Here is an 11,252-nt window from a genome sequence, read left to right as displayed (position 1 = left end):
TTTTTTTAAAAAAAACTTAAAAACTTAAAAATTCATTACAATGTGGCCCATTTTTCCAAGCCTTCTTCAACATTTTAAGGCATATGCTTGCAAGACATACTTAGATTACATCTTTTGGTTCCTAACATTCGTATGTAATCTCACTGACATTTGTGTAATCTTGTAGTACTGTCTAAAGATAGAATTTGGTAGAAAAGTATAATATTCATATAAGACAATTTTGACTCATTGATGTCAAATGTTAAAACTCCAAATTTATTTGTTTTATAGAGTGAATTGTGAACTTATATCATCTATTTATATTTTGTGGTTGTTAAGTGATACTTTTGGATTGATATATGTTTTTTAATTTAGACTTTGAATTTGTTAAAGACTTAAAGTTATTTATTTATGTAAATTTTGAATAGATTATAAATATGGATTGTAAATTTGAGTATCTACCTATATAAATATAAGTATGTATGTTCAGTTTAACCGATATACAAGTTTACTGAATCATTGGTTGAATCACTGTAGCAGTATCTTGACCGATTTGATAATCGGTATGGTTTTAACGGGTGATATGTTCCCAAAAAAATATTATACCAAATTTTTGTTTGCATCGAACGTGATCATTACACCCCTAAATCTCTTTATTACACTCCTTCACCACTCACTTCCAACTCAAACACTGCATCTAATAGGTTTTTTTATAAGCTTCATTCTTCGAACCCTAATCTCAACAATTGGAACTTTCCCTCCAAGTCCAGCACCACAAATTGATGATCAAACCACACCTCCCTCCTCCTCCTAGTTCACACCATCACACTCACGCGCTCTCAATCTCTCGCACCGTGTCAATTTGAGATATTCCAATTCAACAAAGGTTGAATCTTTCATCTCTCTTCCTTCTGATTACAACACCAATTCATAAAAAGAAATCCCAATTCGCAACAACCACTACCCTTTTACACATTCAAATCCATGGACGTAGATGGGGGCAACAAGCGCGTGTTCAACAGACTCGGCGGTGACCCAAGAAACCAGAAAGTGTGTTATCATTGGCAAGCTGGGAAGTGCAATCGCCACCCTTGTATGTTTCTTCATAGCGAGGTTCCTCCTCACAATTCCAATGGTGCCCCTTCTAAAAGGACTTATGGGTCTGCTGAAAATTTAAGCTTTAATGGTCCTCCGCGCCGGACATCGAATTTCAACACGTGGGGGCGTGGCGGTGGGGGAAGAGGCGGCAGTGGTGGTAGAGGTGGTGGCCGTGGCGGAGAAGTAGTTAAGAAGGCTGAGAAAATTTGTAATTATTGGGTTCAAGGGAATTGTAGTTTCGGAGAGAGGTGTAAGTTCCTTCATTCGTGGAGTTTAGGAGATGGGTTTTCTTTGTTGACTCAGCTTGATGGCCATAAGAAGGTAAATTTTTGTTTTGCTGAAGAATCATGTTACTATAGGATCACGTTGGTGGTGAATCCTATGCATTGCAACATGCTACAGTTCTGTAGATGTTTGTGTTGTTTTCAAAAACTGTTGGACATGTTATGCATCAATGAGCTGTTACAAATGTTAGGTTTTTATGGGAGAACACTAAAACATCATCACAAATACCCAAAGAATTGTGCATTAAGTTTTGTCCCTGTAACATTGCCACCATTGAAAATTTTATATACACTTCTAAAATTTTGAATGGTGGAGATGTTGCCGCCTACATGGTTCACTGGGAACAAGAGTATACATTCACATCACCTATTCTGAATTCTGAAACTTGTTATTTGCATACATGTTTATGAAATATGCATTTTTATGGCTAATAGTAGTAATGATGGGACACCGGACACGTTTTGGTTTTGTTGAATGAACAGGTTGTGAGTGGAATAGCCTTTCCCTCTGGTTCGAATAAGCTTTATACAGGAAGCACTGATGAGACTGTAAGGGTTTGGGACTGCCAGTCTGGACAGGTTTGTTACTATTGGTGTTTGTTGATCATTGTCATACAGTTCTCTACATGATACTTATCAATGAAACAAGGATATTCTTAGTGTAACATAAGAATCTATTTATAATATTTTTTGGTTTTCAAATTGATTTAATTTGGTCAATCGTGCCGCGACGGTATTGACAGTGCCAATAGCGTCACGTTTCTGCACCGTAAGTGGCATGGGCCACTGTCGAGGCTGCAATAGCGGGTTTCACAGCGAGATTTGTCTGCAACAGGGATGACTGCACGAAAATGAAGCTCCTCAACTCATTCAAAAACCCTAAGTTGCTGCACAACCCAATTGGGTCATGATGAGCCAGTGTGATTTATTTTTTAACTCGCTTCAAACCTTTTGTTACATACTAAATGTTATTAATTGACCTGGTGTTTTTTATCTCTCACGTCTTGACTTTTTGTCTTGTAAGTTTTATACAGTTGTTTTGTGACTTGCCTTTTGCAGTGGGTTTTGTCTTATGTGCGAACTTTTAAAACATTAATATGATATATTTGTTTTATACGTGGGCGTTTAAAACATTATATATAATATATATTATGGTTTCTCTTCTGCAACTAAGAAATCAAAGTTTTATTGGGGTTTCGCCTTCTCTTTTATGTCCCCTGCTTGTGTTTTCTTCTAATTCTTCAAAATACTTTCTAGTTAATTATTTTAAGAAACACTTTTGATTATTGATTATAAATATATCTTTTAATTGTGTATTTTTTATATTTGAACATTTATACATGTCTACTATAAATTATTTATATTGTTTCCCTAAATGTCCCAATAGTGGCCATCTTGCTACTCGCTATCCTGCTATAGCATTTTTTGGTCCCTGCCACTTTGCTCTGCTATCCAGGATTGACTACTTAGAATTGTTATCACTTTTCACTCTATTTCCTTTCCAAATTTCCAAATTCAAAGTCAGCAATGAACATTTCACTCCTTTTTTCCCTTAGTTGTACTTTTGAACTCATATGAAAGAAAAAGTAATCGGGATCTGGTTTTTTGTTTATGTTCCTATGCAGTGTACAGCTGTGATCAATCTTGGAGGCGAAGTAGGTTGCATGATCAGTGAAGGTCCTTGGGTTTTTGTTGGCATACCCAATTCTGTCAAGGTAAGAAAGGGTTCACATAGGCATTTGTTTTTTTACACAGTCTTCATCCCACTTATAGCAGCAGGATCATGACTGATGTCCTGTTTGGTTGATTACTTCGGAATGCAGGCCTGGAACACAGAAAATTTGATGGAGCTAAGTCTGAGTGGTCCCGTCGGACAAGTTTATGCTCTTGTTGTGATTAATGATATGCTCTTTGCTGGTACACAGGTAAATCATTTATGTTTCCATTGACTACAGACTATACAATTTTCCCCACTAGTACAACCATTGACTTCCAATTTTCAGATTCTTGCTTTTTTTCCTGATGCAATCATTGTTTCGGATGAGGATTATCTTATGGATGCTTAGGACCTGTTGGATGTAATGAAGAAGTGATTTTGGTCTTTCCATGTATTGAACTTTATAGAATATCATATCGCATATTTTGGGACTAAATTTTCCTGACTTACTTAGGGATGAGAATCTTGGGGTGGATTTTAGGGCTAAGGGATATTTGGACAGAGAAGTATGGACATTATCATATTAAATGAATAAATTTATGGGTGGCTTCTTTTCAAAATTAGGGCAAACCATTTAAGACGATTTGCTTATGTATACTAAATGTGTGGGTGGCTTCTTTTGAAAATAAGGGTAAATCATTTAAGATAATTTGCTTATGTATAATTATGGATTAAATTTTGCTGCTACCCACTTTCCTGAGAACATTTAACTTTCAGAATTGTAAGGGGAATGAGCAGGGGACCAAGGATGATATGATTGGAATTGGAAGTAATTATGTGGCACCGTATGTCCCTCATTGCATATGTAAAGGATTGGATGATGCTACGTAAGCACTAAGAACTAGTTACTAAAATGACTAAGGTTTGCCCTTTAGTTCATGTGGTTGGCACACTGATTGTCTTATGCTAGTTGGATTTGGGGCTTGACGAAATGTTACCGAAGCTAAGTTCAGCTGGAACTGTGGGAAACTGGGGATACCACATCCACCTTGTGGAGATTTTGGGCAATAAGCCTTTAGGCTTAACAATGACCTCTCTGTTGGACATTTGAGTGGGAGGCCATCATACTCTAACTCATTAGATACGTGATGGATTTGGTGATGCCATACGGGCACAAAGAATTAACCACTATAGTAACTCATGTGAAATTCTTTAGACATGGTTGGCCTAGCAGTTGGTTTTCTGTTAGTTAGGCTTGGGGTGTGAGTGTGAGAAACTATTGAGACATGGGTTGTGAAGAGGATTGGAGGTCGTAACTTAGATGATGTAAAATTGGCGAAAGAGAATGCATGTAGAATCTCCCTGCTTATTGTATGATATCTAATCTCCCTGCTTATTGTATGATATCTAATCTCCCTTGAAGTATGGGGTAGATAGGCGGTAGCCATGCTTTGTAATGGGCCCAATTAGGATCTGTAATTTGAATCCCAATTCGATGAAGTTTTGCTTTTAAAATGAAATTAAATTGGTTTGTTTACATCTTTACCTGGCTTTAGCATATCGTCTTAATTTTTAATCTGAAGTGAAATACCTCTCTTTCAGGATGGATCTATATTAATTTGGAAGTTTAATTTAACTGCCAACTGTTTTGAGCCAGCTGCATCACTTAAAGGTCATTCCCATGGTGTTGTTTCATTAGTTGTTGGAGCTAATAGACTCTACTCTGGTTCAATGGACAACACAATAAGAGTAAGTATGCCTTGGTATCAAAGAACTCTCTGCCCTAAGCATCTAATCCTCTTATGGCGCTTTGCTTTAGAGTTTAGACTCTTTAAAAGCAATGTAGTAGTAGGTTTTGGTTTGCTAGTTAGATTTCATCTTTTAACCGTTTGCTACCTTTCAGGTCTGGAGCCTTGAAACCCTGCAGTGTTTACAGACACTGACAGAGCACACTTCTGTGGTGATGTCTATACTCTGCTGGGACCAGTTCCTTTTATCTTGTTCACTCGACAAGACAGTCAAGGTTGGTTTCACACTATTTTGTTGATAGTGTACAGATGTAATGAATATTTATAAATCAGAAGATTTGTTATGTAATAATTTTTGTTGGATGTATTTCTTTTGGGTTCTGCAGGTGTGGTTTGCCACAGAAAGTGGAAACCTGGAAGTCACATACACTCACCAGGAGGAACATGTAAGTATAAATTCATTTGTTTTCATTGATACTTGGAATTACATATGATATCATGTTGCTGTTCCAGTTTGAAATGTGGATGTTTGATACCTTGCGATCTTAGGAATTATGACCTTATTGAAATCATATCACCATAAAAAAGGGCAGCCTGATGCATGAGACTCTCACTTAGTGGGGTATGAGGAGGGTATATGTACGCAGCCTTACCCATACAAGTGGAGAGACTGTTTCTAGAATTTGAACCCATGACCTTATGGTCACTAAGCAACAACCTTACTGTTGCGCTAAGCCTACCCTCTTATTGAAATCATATCACCATAATTTAAAAATTACAAAAACCTTATTCAAGCTTCTGACAATGAGAATGACCCATTTTGGAATCTATCCTAATAGGGATTTGACCACAAAGGCTTCTATATAATGAATTTTTGTTTTTAAAATTTATTCCTTTGTGATACATGATATTGTAAATGTTTTACTAGATTTTATTTTATATAAATACAAATTTTGTCATGGAGAAAAGAGGGAAATAAACCAAGGGAAAAAACTCAAGTTCAACATGGCTTACAAATCTCTCTTATATCTGAAATAGCAGTTCCCCTAAAGCATCCTTGAGTAATGAGTAGAGCACAACTGAATAGCCAATGGGGAAGAAGTTTTGGAGCTTGATCAGCATGTGTTAGTGTCACATTAAAATTGCTCTGTATAACAAACTTTTAAAACATTAAAAAACAATATGTATCAGTTTCTGTTTCTATATTTGTCTTGTATTTATCATATTAAAGGGATACCATGAGTAACTATTGTCCCCTGCATAACCAATAATTTTTTATTGAATATTGTTACAACAGAAAGCATTTATTGTTTTTTGTATTCTCAAATTGGTGCATAACTGTATATTATTTTAATATTTCTTATAAACAATTTGCAGCTAGAGGGATTTGCTATAGGGTACGGGGTCGCATTCATGATGTTTTTTATGATGTTTTTGTATTCTGCCTGTAGGGTATACTTACTCTCTGTGGGATGCATGATTCACAAGGCAAGCCCATTTTGGTGTGTTCTTGCAATGATAATACTGTACACCTCTATGATCTGCCATCGTCAGTATCTCTCCTCCTTTGTTTAACTCTCATTTGCTTCTTTTTTGATGTCGAGTATTTTGAAATTTATCGTTTTACTGATAAAAGCAGAAGCTTTATACCAGAAAAGCTGGCTTCTGATTCTTTTCAATGGTTTACAAGCTTCATATTTTTACAAGTTATTAATTCCTCTTTTAGAATATAAAAGGGAACTTATTCTTAATTCTTTGGTCCATTTGTTGTTCAGATTTGCAGAGAGAGGCAAGATATTCACAAAACAGGAAGTAAGAGCAATTCAGATAGGGCCTGGTGGCATATTCTTCACTGGTGATGGAACTGGTCAAGTAAAAGTGTGGAATTGGATAGCTGAGCCAACTACTTCAATCCAATGAGGTGGCAAATATAATGCTTTCCTTTTAATTGATTTGGTAGCTTTTATGGTCTTCCTTTTTGTAATTTTTTGCTGCAAGAAGGGATTTCATGGTGATATTGTGATTGGGAAGAGGAAAAAAATGAGAGGGGGAGGGAGTGTGTAATTTAAAGTTTGTGGTAGTAGTTTTACTTCTAGAATTTGAGCTATGATTTTAGTGTTAAGTGAGTATCCTTGGCACAAAGCTTGTGCTTAAGTAGGCATGCTATTTTGTAACATTTTGCAATTCACACCATTTATTACCCAACACCCTCCAATGCATATGTATACACCAAATAAATGGTAATTACTTGGCATTAAGAAGTAATCATACAATCTTATTTTTGTCTATTGTATCGTTCATTTCATGGATTAAGATTTAAATGAAATTTACATTTACATGGTGTGTTTCAAGACATGATTTATGATATGATATTATGGTTTTTATTGAAGTTTATTTATGTACAATAGATCTTTTTCTTATACTTTTTTTTGTTCCTGTTTCTGCACATGCTCAAATTGCTTTCTCCTTTGCTCTATTTGTTCTAGCTGTTTAAAAGACCCGACTTGAGTTATGGTCCTTTGTGACTAGCATACATTTAACATCCGTTTTTCCGAGTTGAATTTTGAAACAAAAAGTGGGAAAACTTCAATATACCTTATAAGTGTTTTTCATCACTGTTAAACACTTTCTTTCATTTTCTCCCTCTAAAATTTACTCACGAACCAACACTCGTGGCCATAAATGGATTTCGAGTTTACTAGATAGAAACATTTAAACTTATAAATGGATTAAATTAGTTGCTCAATAAATATGAACCTACAATAAATACAATTTTTAAATTTCATCGGTACCGATTTTTTTAAATAAACTTAAGTAACATTATTATATGACATCCATCATATTTTCTTATTTGCACAACACACATATTTCATATCTTTACTATTTTCAGAACCGTGAGAATGTCTAGTACTAGAGAGCAACATGAACAGAGTAAATGAGTAATGGTGCTATCATATTGTCATTATTTTAGGTCAACAATTAAGCATACATATATTTGCATAGAAACTACAGCCTTTAAAATCTTATTTTGGAAAGAAAAAAAGATGTATACAATATAAGAATTTTTTATACTGTCACTATATAATCGGTTGTTTATTTTTAATTATCATTGACCCTTAAATAAAAGCACGTAATACACAAATGAATAATGAATGATATACTGACTATGTATAAATTTTTAAATGTCATTGCATAGATATTATACTCTTTTGTGACAAAAACGAGAACAATTATAATGAGGTCTTTAATATATTTTGGAAAATGATAAATTGTTGGATTTGATTTTCCAAGACTAGCAGCTAATTCTTTTTTGGAGAAAAGTAAATATTTTTTAAACAATGCTCGAATGACACTTATTAATAAAACCCATACATTTTAATGCACCATTTTTCAATGAGATATTTTTATCTTGGATTCCTTAAAAAATGTTGTATGACCTTTTGAGAATTTGGTTTTAGTCGACGAGTTTTGACTTTTGAGTACATTAATTATTATTGTTTTTTACAAAATTATAATTATTAATTGAGAGGATAGAGAAATAATATGAATTCATCAAATAATTAGTTGAGAAGAAAGAAAGTAAGTTGTAAAAATAAAGAGCAGTTTTGAAAAAAATTCATTTAATTGTCAACCGAACTTAATATTACTAACTATATTAATTAACTTCCTTAATTCACCTCAAACTAATTGGAAATAAATCCCATAAAAATACACTCAATTATTGTTCTTTTTGCTACATCTATGTTTTGGTGGGTTTTTGTTCTGAAGATCTACTAATCTAAATTTTAAAAATCTTTTCTGTTTTGAGAAAAAAAACTCCAAATTTGGGGCTAACACCTCAATAAATCAACAAAACATGATCTGCTAAAGTTTCAAAAACATTAAAGATGTCCCATAATCTCAAATAAATAAATGACTAAAAGGTGTTCGTTAGTAATATAAGGCCACATTAGATCCTTAAAATGACCAAATGTTAATATTTTGATTCTTGAGAGCATCACTTGTTGGGAGGGGTAATTACACACTCCAAAATTGATTAATTTATTATAGTAAGGAGATACCCTTAATAGTATCAAAAAAATAATCTCAAATGAAATAATGCAATGCTCATATTCAATGTGAATAGAAAATGAGTATATTTTCGCCACCCAAGTCTACATGCCTAGCTACAATCTGCACTTAAATTCGGTGGCAAAATCCTTTTCATCTTTTATTCACATGACTTTATCATATTGCCCCCACAATGCCACTGACTTCTCCAAAGTCCAAACCAACCCAAACCCAAACCTCATTATCACCACAAGTTTTATTCCTATCCACTTTAGTCCCATGCCTTGTCAAAGGTCAATTACTTCAACTAAACCTCTATGACCTCCGAACCTAAGTTTAGGTTTAGTTAGTTGATCAGTTAGGGGTGGATTATTTTATCACACACTTATTTCCATGATTATAATATATATGCACCATGGTCAAATTGTTCATAAAGAGATAGGTTTACCAATTTTTTTGGTTCAACCAATATGTTTGACCAAAAAATACGAAGGGAAAACGATTGTAAATCTATTAAGTTTTTTAAATAAAATAAAATTTTACAATCATGACAATGAGATTTAAATCTACCATTTCATGTAAATTAAATAATGTCAACTCTTTACTACTAGTCCAGTTGAAATGTCTTAATTAATCCTTGATAGGAAAGGGTGGTCAACATGTTCAATTAAATCATCCTTTACTTGAGAGTATTTGTGTCTAATCTTGTTATAATATATGAAAATGATGATTCAAGCAAGGACAAAGTCCACCATAAAATCAAGCACAAAAGGCCCAAATGATTCTTCCCTTAGTTTAGTTATTTTCGTTCTTTCTTTTTTAGTAAGTTTTCAATTTTCTGTTTTTTCAGTTGGTAGTTCAGTTTCCTGTTATGGAAACTTTTCTGTTTTTCATCTACTTTCTTTCTTTTTCTTTCTTTGATTTCTGATTAGTATAGATTATGCATTAGTACAAGGGTAGTAAGTTGTTTTGATGTAATTCTGAAATATATTCATTCAATAAAGAATCAAAGAGAGGTTATTCATTGTCATTTTTCATATGGTATCAAAGCACCCTTGTAAGGGTGACTCTGATGCGCCATCTCTACCATCTTCTTCCATTATTCTTACATCCTGCAATCCCGCTTCTCCTCTTTTCTCAGCCTCCATATGGCCAATCAACTAACAAATCCTATCCTCGATCTAACTAGTCCCTATTATATGCACCCAAATGAAAACATAGGATATTCACTTGTGTCATCTCTCTTAAATGGGGAAAACTATCACTCTTGGTCAAGAACCATTACAATGACCTTAGAAACCAAAAACAAACTTGAATTTGTTGATGGAACATTATCCAAGCCATCATCACATGATCACATGTTTGCTACGTGGAAAAGATGCAACAATCTTGTAGTATCTTGGTTCAACCACTCCATTGAACCTTCAATCGTTCAAAGTGTGCTATGGCTAGAAACAACACAAGAAATATGGGCAAATCTTCATTAGAGGTATCACCAAGGAGATGTAGCTTATCCATTGTAGTCTTCTACAATCAAATGAAGGGTCTATGGCAACAACTTGGCAACTATAGGCCCATTCTACCTTGCTTATGTGAAAACAAATGTAGTTGCACCATTCCAACTATTCAGAATTACAGGGAAAATGATTATGTGATCTTCTTATTAAGGGGTTTGAATGATCAATTCACCTCTGTCAGATCACAAATCATGCTCCATGATCCACTGCCTCCAATAAACAAAGTGTTCTCCACCTTGGTTCAACAGGAAAAACAGATGCAACTTGAAGATTTAATATTTTCTGCAAGTTTCTCAAGCAGCAACAATGAAACAAGGCAAAGAGGAAGAGGAAGAGGATACAAAGGCATGATTGGAAGCAGACCTAATACTCAAGGAAGAATTGGAACATCTGGAAGGGGGTAGAGGACAAAAGATTTGCACCTTTTGCCAAGAAACAGGACATACTACTGACACATGCTACAAGAAGCATGAATTTCCTCCAAGCTATCAAACAAGTAACAGAAACATCAATACTTATACAGGACAATCAAGTTCCGATGCAATAGATGAACAATAAAATCTTGTAGATTCAGTCTTCAAACAAGATAAGTTTGATCCTATCTTGGCTTTCACACCACCTCAACACAATGCTTTGAAAAACTTAATACAACAACCTATGAGTCAAGCAAATCATAACACAAAACAAATGACATCAAATTCTATCACTGCCACAGAACAACACACTTTAGGTAACTCATGTACAACTCCTTCATATATATGAAAATCAGGCACATGGGTCCTTGACACAAGAGTAACAGACCATGTCTGTCAGTCATTGTCTTTATATCAAAACTTTAAGAGGATTGTGCCTCTTTTGATCACCCTACCAAATGGAAATCAAGTGATAATTAACTACTCATGAACTGTTGTTTTTTTTG

The 11,252-nt window shown here is 34.4% G+C and overlaps 1 protein-coding gene across 1 annotated transcript; it reads left to right on the top strand.

Annotated features, from left to right (window-relative positions):
* Nucleotides 1-610: 610 nt before the first annotated feature.
* On the top strand, nucleotides 611-7,031 carry LOC109338502 (zinc finger CCCH domain-containing protein 48-like). The gene is made up of 9 exons (XM_019575762.1): nucleotides 611-1,398; nucleotides 1,845-1,940; nucleotides 2,987-3,076; nucleotides 3,185-3,286; nucleotides 4,621-4,767; nucleotides 4,922-5,041; nucleotides 5,153-5,212; nucleotides 6,218-6,315; nucleotides 6,542-7,031. Exons 1-9 carry the CDS (start codon nucleotides 964-966, stop codon nucleotides 6,684-6,686), a joined length of 1,293 nt encoding a protein of 430 aa, XP_019431307.1. The 5' UTR covers nucleotides 611-963; the 3' UTR covers nucleotides 6,687-7,031.
* Nucleotides 7,032-11,252: the final 4,221 nt, after the last annotated feature.

This window comes from Lupinus angustifolius, unplaced genomic scaffold (assembly GCF_001865875.1).
Source record: "Lupinus angustifolius cultivar Tanjil unplaced genomic scaffold, LupAngTanjil_v1.0 Scaffold_27_15, whole genome shotgun sequence".
Lineage (NCBI taxonomy): Eukaryota > Viridiplantae > Streptophyta > Magnoliopsida > Fabales > Fabaceae > Lupinus > Lupinus angustifolius.
The sequence above is the reverse complement of the archived record's forward strand: the minus strand, read 5'-3'. Positions and strand labels throughout refer to the sequence as shown.